General features: G+C 46.3%; 1 protein-coding gene across 2 annotated transcripts in view; it reads right to left on the bottom strand.

Annotated features, from left to right (window-relative positions):
- LOC129705895 (astacin-like metalloendopeptidase) overlaps positions 1-25,111 on the bottom strand; it is a 165,422-nt gene that overhangs the window by 62,311 nt on the left and 78,000 nt on the right. For both annotated transcript variants that reach the window (XM_055649791.1, XM_055649792.1), the window contains one exon: positions 15,993-16,171. In XM_055649791.1, the coding sequence (XP_055505766.1) occupies positions 15,993-16,171 (179 nt within the window). The remainder of the gene's footprint in view (positions 1-15,992; positions 16,172-25,111) is intronic.

Raw genomic sequence — 25,111 nt, 5'->3', positions numbered from 1 at the left:
CATCCACTGAAGATAAACTTATGAAGGGCAATTATAATAATAAGCCCCAAAACCCAGGTATACCCATGTATGGGATATCGGTGTGATATTGACATATCTCAGGGAATGGCACCAGCCAGATCCCTCAGTCTTGCTCAAACTATGTTAAAAACGCTCATGCTTATGGCTCTCGTATACGCTCACAGAGTCCAGTCACTCCATAAAACTAGACTGGATAACATGGTGATTACCCCAGACGCATCACGTTCATCGTTCTAGGTCTGGTAAAACCTAACTCGCAGGTATATGGGACTAGGCGAGATTATGTGTGCGGCACGGACTAGTAGCATCGAGATGGCCTGTTTTTTCCGTGCTGTAATTGTTATATGGTTATATGGACCAGGAACGCCCTATTCACTGGTGGGATTCCGGGCCTACCCACCAGAGTCCAGGTTGAGTGTGGTGACCCATCTACTACAATATATAGACACAACCCACAATCTTAGAGGGAGAGGAAAGCCTATGGGTCAACCACAGAAACCCCAAGACGGGGTACGAGCCAAACCACTCCAAGGTGGCTCAAACAGGTACTGAAAGCTGCCGGAATAGATAATAATACATTTAAATCCCATTCCACTAGGGCAGCATTGATATCAGCGGCTGAACGAATGGACATCCCGGTTGACCACATTCTCAATACGGCAGAATGGTCAAGGGAACGACGTTCAGAACATTTTTTATTGTAAACCGTTGATAAGCCTGATTTAATTGCAGAAAGAATATTACAACTGCAATATTAATTTAAGCTCAGGGGAGCTCTTTATGTTGTTATTGTTAACAAATACCTTTCTGTTTCTTGTGAAAGCAGATCCATTGGTTGATTACGATAACACTTCCTCCCTCAAAAACTTCGGCAGTGAGTGAAATAAAAACTGTTACACGGTTTGAAATCACAGACCTTTGAAGTCTTCACGGAATCACTCACGTGACTCCGAAGTAGAATAGTAAGATTAAACGAGTACTTACCAGTATGAAGTTTGATCTGTATTTTATGAGGAGTTACGATGAGGGATTACGTGCCCTCCGCTCCCACCCTCAATATATAGATCAAACTAATAAACTGATGTCTCATGATCTTTACTATCTTACTTCAAATATTGTGTCTATCCTGTGATTTCACACCGCTGCTTCGAAGTATGCCGCACCTGCGCACTGGGCTGGGGTCTTCACGTAATCCCTCATCGTAACTCCTCATAAAATACAGATCAAACTTCATACTGGTAAGTACTCGTTTAATCTTACTATTAATGTTTTAAGTCACAAATTTTACATTTGATGAATTTTCTGTAGGTTTGGATGAAAGTTTTTTTTGTTACTGTTGCTTCTTGATATACTGAGTATTTCCACGGCCGTGGGAGAGTGGGGGCTGTCCCGAGGGATACGCTCCTTCGGCTGCTTACAACTTCAGTCCGGATCAATCGTTGACAAGTCCTGCCCCCTTGGCGACGTCATGTCCGTTATTTGGCTTTTCAGCATAGCGGCCTTTAGGTGAGTTTGCTTTTACGCGTCCCACACTTTCGGTTAGTTGGCTTTTAGGCGTCCCGCCCTTTCGGTTAGTTGGCTTTTAGGCGTCCCGCCCTTTCGGTTAGTTGGCTTTTCGGCTTTGTTGCCGTTCGGTTATTTGGCTTCCACTTCTTTGCTTCGGCTTCTTGTCCTTCGACGCCACGTCTGCACACGGGGAGGTCATGTTGCATTTATATAAGACATTGGTGAGGTCGCATTTGGAGTATTGTGGTCAATTCTGGGCAGAATGTTATAGGAAAATGTTATGTTGGAAATGGTGCAGAGTTGATTTACATGGATGCTGCTAGAACTCAAGGGTCTGAGCTATCGGGAGATGTCGAGCAGGCTGGCCAATATATTAGTTTAGGTTATTGTCACATGGACTGAGGTACAGTGAAAAGCTCTTGTGCGCTAACAAGTGAGAGGAAAAACAACACATGATTACAACAGGCAATAAGTACAGGAGTAGGCCATTCGGCCCATCGAGCCAGCACCACCATTCACTGTGATAATTGTTGATCATCCACAATCAGTACATCGTTCCTGCCTTCTCCCCATATCCCTTGACACCACTTTCTTTAAGTTTCTGTCTGCCAACCAATTCTCTATCCATGTAAGTACCCTATCCCCAATACCACTGTGCTCTAATTTTGCCCACTAATCTCCTATGTGGGACCTTATCAAAGGGTTTCTGAAAGTCCAGGTACACTACATCTACTGGCTCTCCCATGTCCATTTTCGGAGTTACATCCTCAAAAAAATCCAGAAGATTAGTCAAGCATGATTTCCCCTTCGTAAATCCATGCTGACGCAGACCAATCCTGTTTCTGCTATCCAAATGTGCCACTATTTCATCTTTTATAATTGACTCCAGCATCTTCTCCACCACCAATGTCAGGCTAACTGGTCTATAATTCCCTGTGCTCTCTCTTCCTCCTTTCTTAAAAAGTGGGATAACATTAGCTACCCTCCAATCCGCAGAACTGATCCTGAATCTATAGAACAATTAAAAAGGATCACCAATGCGTCCACAATTTCTTGTGCCATCTCCTTAAGTACCCTGGACAATTACAATTGAGCTGATTCAAGATAAAGGGAATAAAGTGAATAACATGATCTTCCAACCTATATACTCAATACTCTGACAAGATAAAGCCTGTAAAGTCCGATCAAAGATAGTCCGAGGGTCTCCAATGAGGTAGATAGTAGTTCAGGACTGCTCACTAGTTGTGGTAGGATGGTTCAGTAGCTTGATAACAGCTGGGAAGAAACTGCCTCTGAACCTGGTGTTGTGCATTTTCACACTTCTATACTTTTGCCCAATGGGAAAGGGGAAAAGCGGGAGTGGCCAGGGTGCAACTCACCTTTGATTATGCTGGTGGCCTTGTTGAGGCAGCAGGAGGTGTAAATTGAGACAATGGAATGGAGATTGCTTTGTGTGATGGTTTGGGCTGAGTCCACAATTCTCTGTAATTTCTTGCTGTCTTGGATGGAGCTGTTCCCAAACCATGCTGTGATGTATCCCAATAAAATGCTTTTTATGGCACATCTGTAGAAGTTGGTGAGATTCCCTGGAGCGCAGGAGGATGAGGGGTGATCTTATAGAAGTGTATAAAAATCATGAGAGGAATAGATCGGGTAGACACACAGAGCCACTTGCCCAGAGTTGGGGAATAGAGAGCCAGAGGACAGGTTTAAGGTGAAAGATTTTATAGGAATCCGAGAAGTTAACATTAACACAAAGGGTGGTACGTTCTTTTATGGAACAAGCTGCGGGAGGTAGTTGAGTCAGGGACTAGCGTAACATTTAAGAAGCAATTAGACAGGTACATGGATAGGACAGCTTTAAAGGGACTGGTGTATATGGGACATGTCGGTCGGTGTGGGCAAGTTAGGCCTAAGGGCCTGTTTCCACACTATGACTCCATGACATAAAGAATTTCCTTAGTCCTGATAAGTAGATATTGGTGTGATTTCTTGGCTGCAGTGTCAATATGGGTGGATCGCTGATGAGCCAGAGACTCTTCGGATGGGGCAAGGGGTGGCTGATAGGCCAGTGAGAAGTTTGTGCGATGATGTACTTCTTCCATCACTTATGCAGTGCTTCGGATTCAAGACTCTCAATACCATCCCAATTGCTCCTTCTATACTTTGAATGGCCAAGGGTCAGGTATTCCAGAAATCAATGAAAGTGCTGCATGTCTTCAAGGAATCTTGGGCACATTTTGAATCTTTTCTTCTGCATGTAACTTTCTTCAAGGCAGAGTTTGGAATAGAATGAAATAGATCAAGATGATTTGCCTTAATTATCACATCTATCTTATTTGTGCTAGGTATAACCATAGTTTCACCCAATTTCTTCAAATTGATTAAATTTTTTTATAGCATTTCTTGAATCCAGTTCTGTTGCCTTGTTGTCAATGGCAGTTGTTCTCATATTATCTTTGAAATTGAGCTAATTTGTGCACTTTTGTATTAGCAATACTTAATTTCAGTATAACTACATTTTTATTTTCTAAGTGTCCTATTATCATGGCCTTAATGAGATTCGTACATTCCTCCGTTTCTACTGATACAAAATTAACACATCTATAATTCCTTTTATAGTCTCCCCTTTTATGGAGTTTCATCTGCAATCTTCAAATTCAAGAGGGAATATTTGGAAACATGGAAATTATGCAAATTGCCTCTTTTAAAATCCTAGTGTAACTTATAGCAGGACAGACAAAGGAGAGTCAGTAGATGTTGTTTACCTAGATTTTCAGAAAGCCTTTGATAAGGAAGATGAGAGCCCATGATGTCAAAGGGCAGATATGAGCATGGACAGCATGTTGAATAATAGAAGGCATAGAGTGGCAAGAAAATACTTTTTTTCTGGTTGATTGTCAGTGACCAGTGGAGTTCCGCAGGGGTCGGTGCTGGAACCCCTTGTAATTTACGTTGTATATTAAATATTAGGATGAGGGAATTGAAGGCTTTGTGGCCAAGTTTGCGCATGTTATGAAAAAAGGTGGAAGGGCAGGTAGTGTAGAGCAAACAGGGACTCTGCAGAAGAAATTAGACAGTTTGGGAGAGTGGGCAACAAAGTGGCAGATGGAATAAGATGGAGGCCAAGTCATAGGATATTTTTAAGGCAGAGATATACAGATTCTTGATTAGTACAGGTATCAGAGGTTATGGGGGTAAGGAAGGGTAGATAGATCAGATATGATTGAATGGCGGAGTAGACTTGATGTGCCAAATAGCCTAATTCTGCTCCTATCACTTATGACATGACAGTCCAGGAAATTTCCCAGTTACTATGGCTATTTATGTTTCCAATATTTCATATTTACTAATAACAATAGTGTTCTAATTCTTATCAGACCATTAGTTATTGATAGTCTCCTTGTGTCCTCCACTGTAAGGCAGAAAAGAGACTAAAATCATAATTGTGTTGGAAAATAAGTGATAGACAGGAATGTGCATGAGACTGCACCTACTTAAACTGGTGCACATACCTCATGCAATTATTTTAGATTCGACTGAGCATAATAATGGGGAGCAATTTCCGGAGTAGCTGTCCCTAGCTAGGTGCAGCTGTTGGTATGTGTGTGTGGTGTGATTTGTGTCCTGTGATATATTCAATAACTAATCAGTCACGCTAATATGTCTGTGAGTATGCTTAGTGTAGTTTTGTAAAAAAAAAGACCCACAATGACAACTGCTTGTCTGAAAACCTGTCTTTGTTGCTGTCTACTTGCTATTACCGTAATATCTTACAGATATTATGTTGTATATTACAACAGTAGTAATGGAGACTAAAAGAGAAATCGGACATGCCTCATAGCACAGAAAATCATGCAACATCAAAATTAATATCAGTGGGAGGAAGTGAGCAGGTGGACAAAGACAGGGCTTGGTGATCCAATTGGCAATGGTAGAAGGATTACCCACGAGATCAGTGAACACATCTCACAAGTGAATCACTACAGTCGCACCTTAAGTCGCACCTTAACGTCAAATCCTTTTTAGCAAAAGGATTTGAGTATAGGAGCAGGGAGGTTCTACTGCAGTTGTACAGGGTCTTGGTGAGACCACACCTGGAGTATTGCGTACAGTTTTGGTCTCCTAATCTGAGGAAAGACATTCTTGCCATAGAGGGAATAAAGAGAAGGTTCACCAGACTGATTCCTGGGATGTCAGGACTTTCATATGAAGAAAGACTGGATAGACTCGGCTTGTACTCGCTAGAATTTAGAAGATTGAAGGGGGATCTTATAGAAACGTATAAAATTCTTAAGGGGTTGGACAGGCTAGATGCAGGAAGATTGTTCCCGATGTTGGGGAAGTCCAGAACAAGGGGTCACACTTTAAGGATAAGGGGAAAATCTTTTAGGACCGAGATGAGAAAAACATTTTTCACACAGAGAGTGGTGAATCTCTGGAATTCTCTGCCACAAAACGTAGTTGAGGCCAGTTCATTGGCTATATTTAAGAGGGAGATAGATGTGGCCCTGTGGCTAAAGGTATCAGGGGGTATGGAGAGAAGGCAGGTACAGGATACTGAGTTGGATGATCAGCCATGATCATATTGAATGGCGGTGCAGGCTCGAAGGGCCGAATGGCCTACTCCTGCACCTATTTTCTATGTTTCTATGTCTATGTTTCTATGCACCACATCCCCTTGATCTGATATCGACAGCTACCAGTTCAGACACTGGGACTCTATGAAAATAGTTTGGAGCTTTTCAATATGAGGATCATACCGCAACCTCTGCTATGAGAAGTGAGATTGCAACACAACACATCCCTAAAAAGCGATGTTTAAGTATGTTAGGCACACTTCTTGAAGCTCTGAGTTTCTTGAAACTGCTCCTCATGGAGTTTTCTTTGCTCCAAGCATACACCAATCACCACTTTGAGACCATTGTATGAAAATATTGGGGGATGCAAAGCCATCGGAAAGACAGGCACAAATAGTATACAGAAGAATGATTAATTAAGCCATGGATATTGTTTTGATTTCAATTGAATGTAAAGCGGCACAATGGCACACAGAGCCAGAGACCAGGGTTCAACCATGACTAAGGGGTGCTGTTATGTAGGGAGCTTGTAAGTTCTCCCTGTGTCTGCGTGCGTGATGACGTAGATGTAGGAACAGCATGGAAACAGGCCCTTCGGACCAATGAGTCCACGTTGACCATCCATCACCCATTCACACTATTTCTATTATCCCACTTTCTCACCCAGTCCCTACATAGAAGGGACAAATACAGTGGCTAATTAACCCTCAAACCCATATCTTTGGTGTATGGGAGGAAACCGGAGCACCCAGAGGAAACATACGTGGTCACAGGGAAAACTCCACGCAAACAGCATCTGAGATTAGGATCAGACTCTGGTCTCCGGCGCCGTGATGCAGCATCTCTACCAGCTGTGACACTGTGTCGCCCCAGAACAGGTTTGTTTTCTTGAACTGATGTATCATATGATGAAGTAAGTATCACGATACTCTGAAATATGCAGCTTTTAAATTGTTACTAGACCAAGTGCAGACCCGTTGGGTCTGCTCCCCCAATGGTGTGTTCCCCCAACCCAATATTCCACCATGCACCCGTCTCCTCCAATGGAACTGAAGCCGTTCTCAAAAGTAAGATTCCAGCACTGCCCTGCCCTCAGCAGTGGATTTAAAAAAAAATCCAATGGCACCTCCCCTGCCTGCTGCAGCAGTGAAAAGTTCAGAGTGTTCCTGTCTTGCAACTTTGTTTCGAAGTGTGTTGGAAGCTGACATGTAAATGGAGGCGCCAGTTTATTTTTGAAATACTCGGGGGTGGGGGAAGGGGAGAAGGATTTGATTAAAAACGTATACTTCAACACGACGAAATGTAATGAGGAGCGGATACTTAGAAAGAAAAGCGAAATCTCTACCGAAATGGAAAAGATCTCAGAGATTGAGCGGCTGGATTGGGCGTGGCAATGAATCAAAGAAAGAAATGCAGCCGGCAGCCGTACATGCAAATGGATCCATTCCGATTGGACATCTGCGAGCATCGGCCATTCCGATTGGACATCTGCGAGTATCGGGCAAGAATCAAAAGGCAGAAAGGGATCCGGAAGGCACCCGGACGGATAGCCCCAGAGTTGTATAGACATATAGATATAATGTGGCTATTCAGCAATGGCATTGCCTCTGTTACTACAGGTGCACAACCTTTTATCCGACGATCCAAATAACGAAAACCTCCGAATAGCGACATTTTTTCGGTCCTTGAAGAAAGGTCCTTGAGAACGTTCACCGAGGGCGGCCCGCAGAGGTGACAGCGGAACCTCCGGTCGGTCCTCGAAGAAAGGGGAACTAAATCCCCATTCATAAAAGAGAAGATGAGGGTATATTGCGCGGGAGGGTTAATAATTGACAATATGCTGCTACCTGCCAGCTGCGTCAAAAAGTTCCCACGGTAGACTCGCGATACACAGTCTCAGCTCCAGTCCAGGGGGGTGGCCGGAGACGTCAGGACCAACGGGACAGCGACCCCCAGGCCCACTGCAAGCACGGAGATCCCAGAGACCCACAACCAGCAGCAACTCCAGCCCAGCCCCGCTCCAACTCCAGAGGAAAACGTAGGGGCAGAAGCTGATGGTGTGCAAGGTGTTCTTGGGGTGGCGCAGCTCGGGCTGTGGGCAAACTGCCACTTGTCGCCGTAGCGGCCCATCGGGGAGCGGATTCCTCTGGAGTTGGAGGGGGAGGGGGGTATTGTGCTGTTTGATCGCCCCCTGCTATCCCAGGGACAGGGAGACACAGCGGCTTTTTAGACTGGTGGGCAATCACTTCCAAAGTTCTGCCCACACAGTCAGTACACCTCTCCTACACTGCATTTCATACAAACATTTATTCTGCAAAAAAAAACCACATTGAAGACTCAAGCTCGCGACCGAGTAACTGCCGGGATCGAGGCGCAAACTCGCGACCTTGCGGATATGAGCCGAACACTCTACCACTGAGCCAGCCATTAAAATCTACGCAAAAAAATTCCATTCCGAAGACCGACAAATTCTGAATTACGAAAAGTGTCTGGTCCCAAGGCTTTCGGATAAAAGGTTGTGCACCTGTACTGACATTCCCAACACAACTGTCACAAACTATGATTTCTTGTGCAATTGTATGCAGACATTTATGTTCCAAACATATTGAGATGTCATTGGCACTGACATTCCTACAAGGACTGACTTCAGCATAAATTACAATTTTACTTCGGAGTCATGTGAGTGACTACGTGAAGAATCCCGTCCAGCCGCACGTGCGTCATTACGTCAGACGCATTGGTGCAGGTGGCCGGTTGGAGCTGCAGAGCTCCTCCAGCGGGTAAGTTTAAAACACCTCGAGGTAAGTGGCAAACTTAGTCTTGAGGTCACTTTCTGTACTGGTGGTTGTTGGAGAAGTTCCAAGATACAGAAAGCAACGAAGGTGAAGGCGAGGCGACCCATTACGAAAAGTTTGGAGGGCCGTGGGAGTGCGGGTAGCGGGTGCCCGCCTAGCTCACCAATTCTGTCGCAAGCAGGGGGGCTTGCGACTGCAGACACATTGACTGGGAGCAGCGTTGCCGCGCCGGTAGGGCGTAAGGCCACATCTAAGTCTGCCAGGCCCATTGACCCAAAGTCGGGCAAGGAGGATTCACCTCCGCAAGGGAAGTCCGTTTTCTCACGACTCTCACAGATCGAGCACCTAATGGAGAGGTTGCTCGAGAAGGACGCACTCCGGGAGGAGGAGTGGTGTTCTCGCCAGGCTGTTGGAGAGCCTGTGGCAGCAGCGCCTGGAATAGGGCTGCATAATCGCCCCCTCATGGAGGAGGAGGGTGTGCTGGGTCAGGGGTATACTGATGCCGAGTTAGTGGCTGAAGAAAGCCCAAAGGGTGAAGGGCAAGAGGTTTTTATACCTAATTTGGCTGCTAAGTTTGCTTTCCCCAGAGAAGCAGGGGAGCCATTGTGGGAGTAGTTGGCTACTACCATTAATTATATGCTCTCCCATCAGCTCCAACTGACAATGGACGATACTGCTAAAAGGTATGAAACACCGGTTAACTGTGGGTTGTTGAAGGTGCCGGTGGTCAACCATGTTATATGAGGACAAATGGGGATAGCAGTGCGGGCACAAGTTAAAGCTCCAGAGGGTGCTCAAGTTGCTTGCAGCAGGAATCACTGCGTTCTCCAGAACGGTGGACGAGGGGCACATGACTGAAGTTCATCAGGATGCTTTGGGGCTTCTGTGCAGTGCACATTTTGAGATGAACTGCCTAAGAAAAGTGCCATACGCCCCACCATTCACCCAAAATTTGCAGCACTCTGCAAACCTAACAATATTCAGCCGCCGAATCTGCTGTTTGGGGAGGACCTCGCAAAGTGAGTGAAACTTGATGAAGAGGCAAAAACTGTGGGCCTCATAAAAGTACCAACAAGCAGCAAAATGGGCAGGAGGTTTTTCCCCTATCGACAGGGTGCTATCACAGGGGCTGGTGAAGGAACGAGCCGAGCCGTTCATTCCTGAACAGGTATTCTGCCACAGGCACAAGGGCAAAGATGATTTTCCCTACGAGGGGCCGGGGGCAGCAAGTTCTGTCAGGAAATGTGCAGGTAAGACATTTTGAAACATGTTCAAGTTGGGGGCAGGTTACACTTGTTCCTCAAAGAATGGCAGGAGATAACATCAGATCCGTTTGTGCTGGGCAGTATAGAGGGGTTTCGAATTGAATTCTACCCTACTGTGAGTCTGCCCACTCAGCATGTCCCACGTCGGACACTCAAAGAGAATATGCAGATGCAGGCAGAGCTTGAGATATTGTGCAAAAAAAGGGTTATTGAGAAGTCGGTTTGTTAATCCCATCAGTTTGTGTCAAGTATTTTTCATAGGTCTAAAAAGGATGGGGGGTGTAGAATCATTCTGGACCTGACGAGCCTCAACCCTTTTGTGCAGTATAGACATTTCAAAATGAAAACCTTTTCTACTGCTAAACAGCTGGTTTCCAAAGGGTGTTATATGGCAAGCATAGACCTCAAAGATACATATTACTCAGTGTCTGTTCATTGTAATGATCGGAGATATTTGAAGTTTAGTTGGATGAGTCAATAATGGCAATTCAAAGCACTGCCTGATGGATAAACCTCAGCTCCGAGATTGTTTACCAATTTGTTAAAACCAATTCTTGGCTTACTCCGAACTCGGGGTCATGTGGTAATGGCCTATTTGGATGATATCTTGATTGTAGGGAACACTCGGGAGGCAGCTGAATCATCTGTTTCAGTTGTTAAACTCACCATTAACAGCAGTTATTGATTACTTGGGCTTCACCATTAACTCAGATCACATGTTAGTAACTCTGCCGAGTGATAAAAGGAAGCAGTTAATTGATGAAAGTGTCAAGCTTATTGAGGAACAACTACCCTCAATTAGACAGGTAGCCAGCTTGATTGGTAAGCTGGTGGCTGCTTTTCCAGCTGTGCAGTTTTGGCCTCTGCATTATCAACAATTACAACAAGCAAAAGACCAAGCACTGAGGGCACATGCAGGCCATTTTGACAGGCCTATGAAGTTGCCAGCAGAAGCCATTTCTGAGATACAATGGTGGATTATGAATGTTGCAACTAGCTCCAGGGAAGTTTTGGTTGACCCACCTTCCATAGTCTTACAGACTGATGTCAGTGGCCTAGGTTGGGGTGCTACTGATACGTTTTCCAGCTGTGGAGGCAGATGGAATAGCGATGAGGCATCTCTTCTGCAATTGCGAGGGATCAATTATTTAGAGCTTTTGGGAACATTCAATGGACTTATTGTTTTACCAAAGGTCAGGTGCATGTGCAGGTTCAAATTGACAATACTACTGCAGTAACATATCTGAATCATATGGGTGGAGTCAAGTCGAAAGCTTGTAATAGGTTGGCTAATCAGATCTGGAGCTGGTGTATTGACAGAAACATTTGGATTTCAGCAATCCATTTACCAGGTAGATTCAACATAGTCGCAGACACAAGGTCACGACAATTCAATGACAACATAGAGTGGACGTTAAACCATGATATATTTGAAAATGATGTTGCTCGGTTTGGGATGCCAGATATCGATTTGTTTGCATCCAGACTAAACCACCAGTTGCCTAAATACGTTTCGTGGGAACCAGATCCTGGGGCAGCAGTTGTCGATGCATTCTCGCTGCACTGGGGTGGCATGTTCATATATGTATTTCCTCCATTCTGCCTCGTCTGTCAATGCCTGAAAAAGATCAAGCAGGACTATTGGCGGTACCTGACTGGCCTACTCAGCCATGGTATGCTCATGTTTTGGAGATGGCTACTCAGCCTCACGATTGTTCCCAAACACAAAAACCTACTGGTGAATCCAGTAACTGCCGATCAACATCCTTTACATGATCGTATTGATCTGTTAATTTGCAGATTCTAAGGAGACCATACCTGGGGAGAGGACTATCCAATCGCACCGTGGATGTTATCACTGCGGCCTGAAGGGATAGTACCCAAAAGCAGTACATCTCTTCGATAAGAAAGTGGGAGGTGCTCTGCTTACGGCAGAATATTTCATATCAAACTGCAGGCATCCCAGATGTGCTAGAGTTCTTGTCAACTCTCTATTTCGATCAAAAGTTAAGCTATAGTGCGATCAATACAGCCAGAAGTGCTCTGTCTTCATATTTACCCATGGTGTCAGAATTACATTCAGTGGGGACACATCCGTTAGTCTCTAGATTTATGAAGGGAGTTTTTAATTCCAATCCTCCCAAGCCCAGGTATTCGGTTATCTGGAATGTAAGCAAAGTTCTTATGCTGCTTCGCTAGTGGACTCCTGTCATAGTCCTATCTCTAGCCAAACTCACCATGAAGGTGGTCATGCTTATGGCGTTGGTATCAGCCCAACGTGTGCAGACATTACAGAAGCTGTGGCTAGAGAGGATGGAGGTATCAGCAGATGCCATCACTTTTTATGTTTATGATCTACTCAAGCAGAGTAGAATAGAGGCGTCAGGGTGTAAGATTATCTTTTCGGCATACCCCAAGGATTCCCGCCAGTGTGTAGTGTCATGTTTATACCATTACATTGAGGCTACCAGAACCCTGAGAGGAACAATGTCAACATTGTTCATTAGCCACATAAAAACACATAGTAAGGTGTCGGTGCAAACAATTTCAAGGTGGCTAAAGCAGGTTCTGGTAAGCACTGGGATTGACATAATTTTAAATCTCATTCCACCAGGGCGGCATCAACTTCAGCAGCCAGGACAATGAACGATCCTATAGACCATATCCTCGAGGCTGCAGGATGGTCCAGTGAACTGATGTTCCAAATATTTTATCATAAGCCAATTGCAAGGCTGGGGGTATTTGCCGTTTTAAGTTCAGTTATATAGTTTCCCCCTGGGATAGAGGTGTTACTATTGTTTTTTTTGTAAAAATAAACCATTAATTTGTTTAAAGCAATGTTATAGCTGATGCATTATTGATTATTTGATTATGTTGAGTCAATCAATGCAGTGAGAGGCCGGGATTTGAGTCTGTGGCATGAGCTTTGAAATCTTCACGTAAAGAGATTTTGACCGCTGGTCAGTTTTACCGCTATCCCTCGTGGGCCGGATAAATCTGGTCAAGATGGTCATCCTACCCAAATTCCTGTATCTTTTCCAGCACGTCCCTATACTTATCACTAAATCTTTTTTTGATAAATTAGAAAGGACAATATCTAAATTTTTATGGGGTAGCTAACCGGCTAGAATCCGAAAGACGATATTGCAGTCTCCTAAGAGTGACGGCGGTTTGGCACTTCCTGACTTTAGGCGATACTATTGAGCAGCTAACTTGCAAAAACTCCTGTATTGGATGAATGATGATTGCGACCACCTACCGACCTGGTTATACATGGAAAAGGCGAGTTCACATCTCCCGTTGCGGTCTGTCCTATGCTCCCAACTCCCCCTTCCTATAACATCTGTGGGTGCAGGCCCAATTGCGTCCCTCTCGCTCAAGATATGGAGTCAACTCAGGAAAAACTTTGGTTTACAAGGCCCTTCCATCTTGACCCCACTGCTTAAAAACCACATCTTTAAACCTTCAAGTACAGACCACGCATTCAAAACCTGGCATAGCAACGGTATCAGTAGTATCAAAAACCTATACAAGGATGGCATCTTTTCGTCTTTTGCGGAGCTCTCGTCCAACTATAGCCTCCCAAACTCCCACCTTTTTAGTTTTTTCCAGATTAGGGATTTTGTGAAGAAGACATTCCCCCATTTCCCAAATCGCCCCCCTGAAACCCTGACCGATACCATCTTAGCTCTAGATCCCAACCGGAAGAAATGCATCTCTGTTTTGTATAACTTGTTAGGGTCGGTTATATTGAAACCTCATACCTCATTAAAAGCTGCGTGGGAGGGTGAGCTGAATACGAAACTAACAGACCAGCAATGGGACTCTGCCTTGGATTTGATCCATTCTTCCTCCATATGTGCCCGTCATGGCCTAATCCAATGCAAAGTCCTTCACAAAGTCCACTACACAAATGCAAGATTGTCTAGAATTTACCCCGCTGTTAGGGACACCTGCAACAGATGTAATCAATCCCCTGCCAACCATAGCCATATGTTTTGGTCTTGCCCTAAGCTAGCAGCCTTTTGGAGGAGTGCTTTCGACTTGATAAGCAGAGCCTACGGCCAGACTATTCCTCCAAACCCACTGTCAGCCATTTTCGGTACCCCTCCCAACACCAACCTCTCTGTTGCGGTGAAACGGGTTCTAGCTTTTACAACCTTGTTAGCCCGGAGACTGATCTTGCTTAACTGGAGGCTCACCTGTCCCCCGACACACACCCGCTGGATTAAGGAGGTGCTTTACAATTTAAAGCTTGAAAAACTTAGGTTCTCTCTCAAAGGCTCTACCAAGACATTCCTAGATACATGGAACCCTTTCTTGGAACTTGTTAACTCTCTCAACTTGTCCCCGGACTCGGAAGAGGACTGAGTGCTCTCCACCATTGTTCTGCTCTACTGCAGCTGCTCTCCCCTTAACCCCCCCCCCCCCCTCCCCACACTTATTTATTTAATTACTTACTTTTTTACTGTTATTAGTGACCCCCTTTTTAAAAAATTTATTATTATTTTTTTTTAGCAGTTTTTGTTTTGCTTATCTTACCATATTTGTGTGGATGTGTATGTATGTGAGTGTTGTTTGTCCCCGTTTGGTTCCGACCTGATTCGGGTGGGTTGAAGGTGGGTAAGGGTAAGGGCTTTGAGGGTCGCTTACATACTGTTGCACAATTATGCCTTGACTGTCACTGTCTGTTATCATTGTATGTATGCAAATTGCTGTGAAATTCAAATAAAAAGATTTAAATCAAAATCTTCACGTAGTCACTCACGTGACTCCAAAGTAAAATAGTAAGATTAAACGAGAACCTACCAGTTTGAAGTTTGATCTTTATTTTATGAGGAGTTTCGATGAGGGACTACGTGCCCTCCGCTCCCAACCCTCATAAATGTCATCTGGTAGTTCTAGTCTTCTTTTATTTTACTATTATACTTCAGTCACTATTACCTGTGATTTCACACCGCTGCTTTGAAGATTGATGCACGTGCGGCTGGACGGGGTTCTTCAATTAGTCCCTCATCGTAACTCCTCATAAAATAAAGATCAAACTTCAAACTGGTAAGTTCTCGTTTAATCTTACTATTATGCTGGGAAGTCAACTCCCTTTAAGATCAGATGCTCTTTCCAGTTATCAATGTAGCAATGTCATAAAAACCGTTGGCTTTTCCAGCAGCTTGTGAAGGGAACATCGGTTACTTTTGGGCATATGATTCAAAATGAAAATCGCTACTGTATTTGTGTGATTTTACCAGTTTCTGTGTGGATCCTAGATGCAGCCAATGTTTAGTATACTTAAAAAAGGGGGAAATCCATTTTATATATTCATATCTATGAGAGATTGATCAAACTAAGTCTAGCTGTTAAAGGAACTATTAGGAATGATGAGAATATATTTATTATCCATGAATAAATTAGTTAAAAATTACAATGTACACTTGTAAATGTGTGATGGTCTGCTGTTTACCTTCTGTGTAGAGCCAAGATTGACACAGCAGAAAAGTTCCACCATTAGCTCAGGGGAATGATCTTTTACCAATAAGTAGTGATCACCTCAATAACTAAGTTAGCGATAAGTGAGGATAAATGTTCCTTATTCCTAGGTATCATAAATATCAAAACATAATGTCTTGCATTCTCTAATCCAATCCTAGCTACATTTTCCTGAATCTATTTATTTGCAACTAGTACATACCAGTAAAATGCAGGAAATACCAATTTATAATATTTTACCATTTATTAATGATCCCAAATATTTACTTTTCATCACTAATTAGCCATATCACGTTTAATGTTCAACAGTTGTAAACATAAATTTTAAGCATTCTTACCTTTGATAATCTTATCAAATAGGATGGTCACGTATGTATCACGGTCACTTCTATTTTGCTCGTGATTAAAACCAATAGTATGTAATAACTCATGTTGTATTATCCCTCGAATTGTACAACCATATCTTTGGAGTGAAGTAACCTGTATTCGTCTATTATATCCTATATTTGACCAGCAGCTAAAAAGGAACAGTTAAAATGAAAACCTAAATTAATATTTGTATTTTTGAAATCTTAATTAATTTTTCTTTAATACCAAAATTTGTTCTCAGCTAGTTAGTTCCTCAATTTGGGAAACATGAGGTACCGATGTTACAAAACCTTCCTTCAGCGGCGCTGCAGTTCTGCCTGCCACTGGCCTTGGTGCGACTCTTGTGACCTTTGAGGGGTGAGAGGGGGGCGGGATTAAAATCCAGGTTTTGTACTGCTTGTCGGAGGCGGATTTCCTCAGGCTGCTAGCTGCTGAAGAAAAATCAATCGTTCTCGTTTTTTAATCATTTTAATAATTTAATAATTGGATTAAAATAAAAAGCGACTTCTAATGCCCTCAACGCCTACAATGTGACGGATCGCAAGAACTGGACAAAACAAAGGGTAAGTCGTATATATTTTACATATAATCTTGCTTCTTGGGATGACTTTAATCTAATTTTACGTTGCGAAAATGTTATTTGGGCCCCATAAGAACCGGCAGTGTCTTTCCTGCCGATATGTGGTTCAAATTCTGAAAAGGAATTCCAGAAGGACAATGAGGAATATTTTACCAGAATATAAGGTGAGGTCACTGCAAAATGCTCACTTAAAACAATACGCCGTCAACTCAGGATTGTTTCTTAGCCCTCTGACAGGTATGTCAATCTAACCTCGTAGCTCGCTGTTAATCGATTAATAGCTATTAATTTTCATTCCTGGTCCATTTCGAACGTCACCAAATGTAACGCTTCAAGTTACGCTTCTTGTGCGGTGGTCAGGGGGGGGGGGGGGGGGGGATGCTAGGATAAAATACCATATATTTGCATTTATATAGCGATCCTGCTGCTAAATATTTGTCGAAAGTTTTGTATTTTATTTCAGTGGGAATTGGAAGATAGGGACAAAGATGCTACAGAGATTTTGATAGGAAGGAAACGTTACAGCAGCTGAGTAAAATATTAGTCAAATGGTAGGTTCAATGAAGATCGGGCGAGGGGGATTGGGGTGGGGGAAAAGTATCTATAGCTTGGGACTTGCCTAAATGAGTACTGAGATGGATTATCATTCCACACAAAATTTCTTAGACAATAATACATTTTATGCAATTATCACAACATTTTGTTGGATATGGATCAACCTATGGTACACGCTCGCAAATGTTCTTTAAGTACTGTTGTTTCTGGGATGGGATTATTGATAACAAATAACCTACATTCTATATTTTGGCATAATGTGGCTGAAACAATGGCATATTTTGTGATATTTATTGATAGAAAGATACAACTGAGTTTGGGCAAGGTATTACCTTGCAACATTCTGTATGGCTGATAGATATTGTGAAATGGAACTCAGAAATTATGGGAGGATTACATACAATTACAATTCAAAGGTAATGAATATACAGAGTATTCTTATTTCCATCATGAACATTGTAAAGAGGAGTCATAACACACTGTGTCTTTACTACTGTTTATTCATGATACACATACGTTGCTGCCCTAGCTGTTCGTGGTCTGTCACCGGAACTAGAGAGAGGGACCAATGGGTTGGAAGGTTGTAATTATACGTGTGGGGAGTGGTTAGTAGTGGTGAGGTCACTATGTTAAAGGTACATGCACATGTCATCTACATCCTTCCCCTTGGAAATGAAAAGCAATACAGTAGTGACAGGGCGACCACGTCTCATACGCTACGAGCAGGTAAGCAAACAATTAAGCAAAATCACCACAACGGACAGGCGGCTTGACCACCCGCACGGACAGGGTAAGCAGCTCGCCATCTCCCCCCTCTGCAGGAAGAACAGGAGTAGGAGCAGGTGCAGGTGAGCGAACCGGGGACCCGGGAGGAGATTGAGAGGATGGAGACGGGGGAGGGGAAGCAGGCGCAGCAGCGGGAAGACGGGCAAGCAAGGGAGGACTGGCTGTTGGAGGGCGGGGCTGATAGAGCTGAGGAGGCAGGGACCGAGGCATGCGTGGAGGGGCAGGCAACGTGGCAGACAGCGGGGGGGCAAAGGGGTCGGCAGGCGGTGGTGGGGGCTCGTTGACAAGCTGCAGATGTTGGCGGGACCGGCGGTAAATGGTACCGTCATGGTCGACTAGATAGGACCGTGGCAAACCAGCAGTACCGATGACGATGGGAAGCCTGGAATGACCGGAGGGGGACTGCATCCGGACGACTTGGCCAGGGAACAGATGCGGGAGGTGACGGCAGGACTTGTCGTGGGAGCGCTTTTGGATTTCTTGCTTGAGGGCAATGTGCTCCTGGACGGCAGCGGGCTGGAGAACAGAGGGCACGAGGGACTGCTGGGTCACCGGGATCGGAGGTCTCGTAGTGCGAGACATCAGTCGCTGTGCTGGCGAGCCCAAGGCAGGGTTGCGGGAGATGTTTCGAAGGTTGAGGAGGGCCAGGTAAAAGACAGAATGGGACAGTCTACAGTGTTCCAGCAAGTCCTTAACACTGCGGACAGCGCGCTCTGCCAAGCCGTTGCTTTGCGGGCACTCTGGGCTGCTGGTATAGTGTCGGAAGTTCCAGCTGGCAACGAAACTCCGAAATTCGGCACTTGAGAACTGGCTGCCGTTGTCCGATTGAAGACTTGCCGGGGAGCCAAAGGTTGAGAAGTGGTGGCGCAGCTTCCCGATAAAGGCCGAAGAGGTGAGGGAGTGCAGCTGGTCAATCTCGAACCAGCTGGAGTACGAGTCAACAAGGATCAGGAAGTGCTTGCCACGCCACTCGAAAATGTCAGTGGCGACGGCCATCCAGGGCAGCTCGGGGGCAGGCTGTTGCAGAAGCGGCTGCCGTTGCTGATGGAGAGCGAGGCTATTGCAGATAGAGCAGGCGGAGACCCTCTCCCGGATGTCTTGGGCCATGCCGGGCCAGTAGAACAGACTCTGGGCCTGAGACAGAGTGGCCTCGGCCCCAGGATGACCGCGGTGGCCGGTCTGAAAGTATTGGTCCCGCAGCGCAGCAGGCACAACGACCTTGTGTCCCTTCACGACCACGCCATCGTGCAGCACGAGCTCGTCATGGACCAGGAAGTAGGGCACGGTACCAGCCGGCTAGGATGAACAACGGTCTGGCCAGCCCTGCCGGGTGACGTCGGCAAGATGCTGCAGGGCAGGGTCCTTGGCAGTGTTGCTGACCAGGGACTGCATCTGCTGGGAAGGTACAATGTTAACGTTAAGCACCATCAGGTCAGACGATTCATATGGATGGCGATCGGTGGACGTTAGCGGTGCGCGAGACAGCGTGTTGGCCATGAACATGTCCTTGCCCTTGCGATATACAATTCTGAACGTCAAACGCTGGAGCTGTAGCATCATGCGCTGCAAATGGGACGAAGCAACGTGGATCGGTTTGTTGAGGATAGAGACCAGCGGCTGGTGGTCGGTCTCGATCGTGAAGCTGTTGCCCAGAATATTGTCCTAGAACTTGGAGCAGGCAAACACCACAGCAAGCAGCTCCTTCTCTATCTGAGCATAGCGCTGCTCGGCAGGGGTCATGGTGCGGGACGTGTAGGAAACAGGCAGCTGCAGGCCATCATGGAGCTGTAGGCAAGCAGCACCAAGACCGAACTTGGAGGCGTCGCAGGTAAGAACAATGGGACGCTGTAGATCGAAGAATTGGAGAGTGGGGGTACTGGCCAGCCTGGACTTCAGAACGTCAAAAGCTTTCTGGTGATGTGGGAACCAGGCCCAGGCAGTGTCCTTCTTGATCAACTCCCTCAGGGGTGCGCTCAGCTCGTTGAGGTCGGGGATGAACTTCCCCAGGTAATTAACCATGCCCAGGAAATGCTGCAGGCTGGGCACGTCGGTGGGCGAAGACATCCCGGAGACCGCAGCCGTCTTCTGCGGGTCAGGCTTCAGCCCCGATGCCGTAAAAACGTGACCCACATAGGTGACCTCCGGGACGTGGAAACGGCACTTCTTTGGGTTGAGTTTGAGGTTGATTTCACGGGCCCGGTCCAGGACTTGACGGAGGTGGAGGTCGTGCTCTGCAATGTCCTTACCGTAGACCAGGATGTCGTCAACGATGATGGCACACGGTAGACTGGCGAACAGCTGCTCCATCGTCCGCTGGAAGACCTCACTGGCAGAGTTGATCCCAAATGGCATGCGGAGGAATCGGAACCTGCCGAAGTGCGTGCTGAAGGTAGTCAGGTAGGAGGACCGCTCGTTCAGCGGTATCTGCGAGAAGGAGCTCTTGGCATCGAGAAACGAGAAGACAGTGGCCGGGCCAACCTGTGCAGCGACGTCCTCCACTGTTCACATGGGGCAGTGTGGGCGTCTGATGGCAAGGTTCAGGTCCTTGGGGTTGATGCAAATGCAAATTTCACTTTTGTCCTTTTTCGCAGCAACAACCATGGTGGAGACCCACCAGGTGGGTTCGCTCACCTCCTTCAGGATGCCCATGGTAACCATGTTGAGCAGCGTTGACTCCACCTTGTCCTTCATGGCGAAGGAGACGCGGTGTGTTGGACGGATCACAGGTTCAGCACCGAGGTCGACAACGATCTTGTAGCTGCAGGGCAGCTTGCCCAGCTTGTCGTCAAAGCGGTCAGGGTATTTGCGCAGGGGGTCCATAAGGGTCCGCACCTGGTGGATTTCACGGTGGAAAGAGACCAAGCCGAGCTCCTGGCACGCCCGGGTGCCCAACAGGGTGATGTTGTTCGTATCCAGTAGATAAAAAGTGAGGGGCCGAGAGGCCTGCAGTACCTTGCAGTGCAGGGTAGCCCTCCCCACCGGAACGAGCACGCCTCCCCCGTAGGCATGCAACAGGGAGTTATCGGGGGTAACTTTCTCATCAGTCCTTATCTTCCTGAAGAGGCTTGTTGACATTACATTGGCCACGGCCCCCGTGTCGAGTTTGGCGGTGAAGGTCGAGCCGTTGACAGTAACACGAACCGAAGGGTCCGTTATCAGTGCAGGTGCATCCAACAGTGAAAATATGCTGGTCTCCCCCTGGGAGGAACTTGTATCAGACAAAGGGAGTTCGTCAGGCTGGTACTGTGAACCAAGCGCGCTATCAGCTTGAGCAAGGTTGTTTAACATTCGCCGTGGAGCAGGAACTGGCTTCCCACGGGAGCGGCAAGCGGCAGAGAAATGGTTTAATTTCCTGCAAAAGTTACACGTTTTGCCCAGTGCAGGGCACACATTAAACTGATGGGAGGCAAAGTTGCAGTTGGGGCAACGCTGTGGGCTGCTACCCCCGGGTGCAGGGGAACCCCGTTGCCGTTGCGGGCCAGCGTACTGCCGGCGGACAGCAACACTGGTAAAGTTAATGTCATGATCGGCAGGCGACACCGCCGAGGCGACAGCCTCAGCCATGCGGGAGGCGTGCAGAGCCTTGTCCAAAGACAGGTCGTGCTTCCGCAGAAGTTCAGCCCTTAGTTTTTCATCCTGAAGGCCATACACTAGAATGTCCCGGGTCAGTTGATCGGGGGTCAGCGCGTCCAGGCGGCAACGCAATGCGGCGATATAGTTATCGATTGACTCTCCAGGGATCTGACGCCGGGTGAACATTTTAAAACGCTCTAGAATGCAGTTAGTGGGGATGTCGCACATTGCGGTAAACTTAACCATAAGACATACCGGGTCCCGAGCATCTTCACATGCACCATAGACAAACGACTAAGACCGTTCCAGGGCATCGGTACCAGCCAGGTTGAGAAGCAGAGAAGCCTGTGTCGCAGGGGTGGCAGCAGGATGGGCGATCGTTACATAGTGTTGGAAGTCATGTCTAAAGACACCCCACCGATGGGCAATGTCTGAGTCGAAGACAAGCATATCGGGTTTACGGCAAGAAATAACCATGGCACGGGAGATACAAAAAAACACAATGGGGAACTGGGTCAAAAGTAAAGAAAACCCGACAGATGGGAGGCGCAAAGGTAAAATTGTGACACTATGTAAAGAGGAGTCATAACACACTGTGACTTTACTACTGTTTATTCATGATACACATACGTTGCTGCCCTAGCTGTTCGTGGTCTGTCACCGGAACTAGAGAGAGGGACCAATGGGTTGGAAGGTTGTAATTATACGTGATGTGGGGAGTGGTTAGTAGTGGTGAGGTCACTATGTTAAAGGTACATGCACATGTCATCTACAAACATACAATAGTGATATAGGACACCAGGTCCTACTACGGTAAACCCACGAGCTACTACGGTATGACTTTGTGTTAAAAAGTATCAAATGTTTACATCCTGAGTATATTTTACTCGTGGACATTTTTCAACATGTTGAAAAATCTTCACGAGTTACCACGTTTCCCGAGTACCTGCCATTAGCGCTAAGCAATGGCATGTTGGCCTTTATAACAAGAGGAATCGAATATAGGAGCAAAGAAGTCCTTCTGCAGTTATACAGAGTTCTAGTATAACAACACCTGGAGTATTGTGTGTGTGGGGGGGGGGGGAGAGAGGGGGAGAGTCCTGGCCTGTGGCGGCTCCTGATAAGTGATATGTTCCCTCCGCGGGTGCTGCCTTGCCCGCTGAGTTCCTCCAGTACTCTGTGTTTTTTGTTTGGCTCTGAAGTTGAAGATGGACCCCCCTGTGTCTACCTTCAACTCCCTGTCTGTGGTGGCTCAGTGACGGGCAGGGGCTCCGGGGAGGGGGTTGCGGTTCTGGTCGAGACCCTTCTTCAGACAATCTAAAGTACTCTCACCGACGTGAGTTCAGTTCAGTCTGAAGAAGGGTCTTCTCTCCAGAGTCACTGCGCTGCCTGTCCTGCTGAGCTACTCCAGCTTTTGTCTATCTTCAATTTCAGAGTTAGATAAAATTGCAGACTTGATTTTAAAAATCTCAAAATTTTGTAACATTGCTAGAAAATGTACCTGCATCTTGGAGGCCGAAGGTTAGCTTGTTAGCCAAGAAGGATAGACTTCGTTATCCCTCAGTACAGCAACATCAAGAACGATGTTGCTGTACTGAGGGATAGCCAAGTCTATCCCTCATTGCTAGCAGCTGATGGGAAGCGGCTGTAAAGTGGGAAGCGGCTGAAAAAGGACAGCGCTGCTGGGGGGGAGTTCCTTTCAGAGGTGGTCTGTCCTAGGGTAAGGAGGGCAGGAGGGTTGAGAAGGAGGGGGTCGGCCGGGGATTATCCAGCTCAAGAGCAGGTCAGCGGGCGATGGATAATAGGGGTGCGGTGAGACTCCATATGGGGGTCAATTGGTTCCTGGGGATTAGCTCCCCGCTCAAGAGACCCACTCCGGTCAGCTTTGGGCTATGATGGATAATAGGACAGCGTGCGGTGGAGCTTACTCCATATCGGGTCGTTGTCGTTGGGTGCGAGGAGTCCAACCTCAATTGATCCCTTGTTCGCGCTGGACACAGGAGTAAGCTCCACCGCCCGCTGTGATGTTATCCATCGCCCGCTGACCCACTCCGCTCTATGATCTTGCAGTGGAGAGATAAGTTTTTTTTGGCCTTCCATCACAGCAATGTGATGGATGTTTATGTAAATTATGTTGTGTCTTGGGTCTATTTGTTTGTAATGTATGGCTGCAGAAACGGCATTTCGTTTGGACCCCAAGGGGTCCAAATGACAATTAAATTGAATCTTGAATCTTGAATCTCTTGAGCTGGTCCCCTCACTGTTCAGTCGGAGAGCACTGCCAGAGGTGAGCGGTCTGGCAGAAGGCACTGAGATGGCAGTCGGTTCCGCTGGCCGGTGATGGAGGCCGCTCGTAGCCACGCAAGCTGCTTCCCTCCCCGGCCACAATGCGGTGGGGCCCGGAGCACCGTAGCAGCGGTGAGTGAGTGTTACTGGCATGAATCCGACCCTCTCCTTCTCAACGCTCCTTCCCTCCTCGCAACTTTACCCCTGGCTAGACTCTCCACATGCTGTGAAAGGAACCCTCCCCCGAATTGTCATGTTACTCACGGCACGTGACTCATTTATAATTATTTATTTATATTTCTACAAATTTTTATCCAATTGGGCCCCGCACCTCCTAAGGCCGGCCCTGGTGGATGACATGCATCAACTCAAGTCTTATAACGATCTGCTGGTACTTGTGACTAAATTTGCCATCCCTTATGGGATAGGAGAACCGTTGGAGGAAAAACTGGCAAGTAGCATTGGTTACTTGACTTCTCATTAGTTGATTGAGAAGATCATGCAGGACGCTGCTGGATAGTATGCTAGTCCTCACTTCTGCCAGACACTGGACGTCCGTAGGTTAATGCCACTAATTGGGGCTATCTGAAGGGTAAAACAAAGTCAAAAGGCCTTAAACGCCAGCAAGCTCAGAAAATTTGCAAATGATTACGGCCTTTGCAAGGTTGGTGGAGAGAACTCAGCTGACTGAATTGCAGTAAATGCCTTAACACTTTTCTGTAATACAGTTTAAACTCAATTGTGTTAGGATGGTATCGGCCTGAGATGAATCCAATATATGCTAATTTTGTGCAAGGCTAGTATGTGCAGTCTGCAAGTATATCTTTGGAGAAGACTTGGGCTAGCAAGTAAAAGACTTGCAAGAGGAATTCAAGGCTGCGGTGAGTGTGGTAAAGACACCCTTTGTAGGTAAGACTCCCATTTACCTGCATGCATATCATCCCTACCAAATGAGTGGCAGATACCGCTACACCGAGGCTGGTCAGAGTACCAGGCTACAAAATTAAAACCAAGCCAGATGGGCTTTTTATTCGCAGGTTTTAGCACTCACCATGGAAGCAGCACACTCCACATATAATTCCCCAGCTGGCCACGATGCCTGAGCCAAGGGGACAGAGCAAAATCTAGGGTCTGTTGAGGCTACTGATCATCCGCCTAAGGCCATATTTGGTGGTGTCAGTCTCAGGGGTTGCTGGATCTTGGTGGCAGGGGATGATAATCACCTTTTGTCTATGATTTTATTGGCAGCCTTGGTGGTTTTTATAGCAAGTGCTTACTTAGAAACTACCTTGATCACATCTACAGCCA

This window comes from Leucoraja erinacea, chromosome 18 (assembly GCF_028641065.1).
Source record: "Leucoraja erinacea ecotype New England chromosome 18, Leri_hhj_1, whole genome shotgun sequence".
Lineage (NCBI taxonomy): Eukaryota > Metazoa > Chordata > Chondrichthyes > Rajiformes > Rajidae > Leucoraja > Leucoraja erinaceus.
This window is presented reverse-complemented; position numbering and strand designations above follow the sequence as displayed.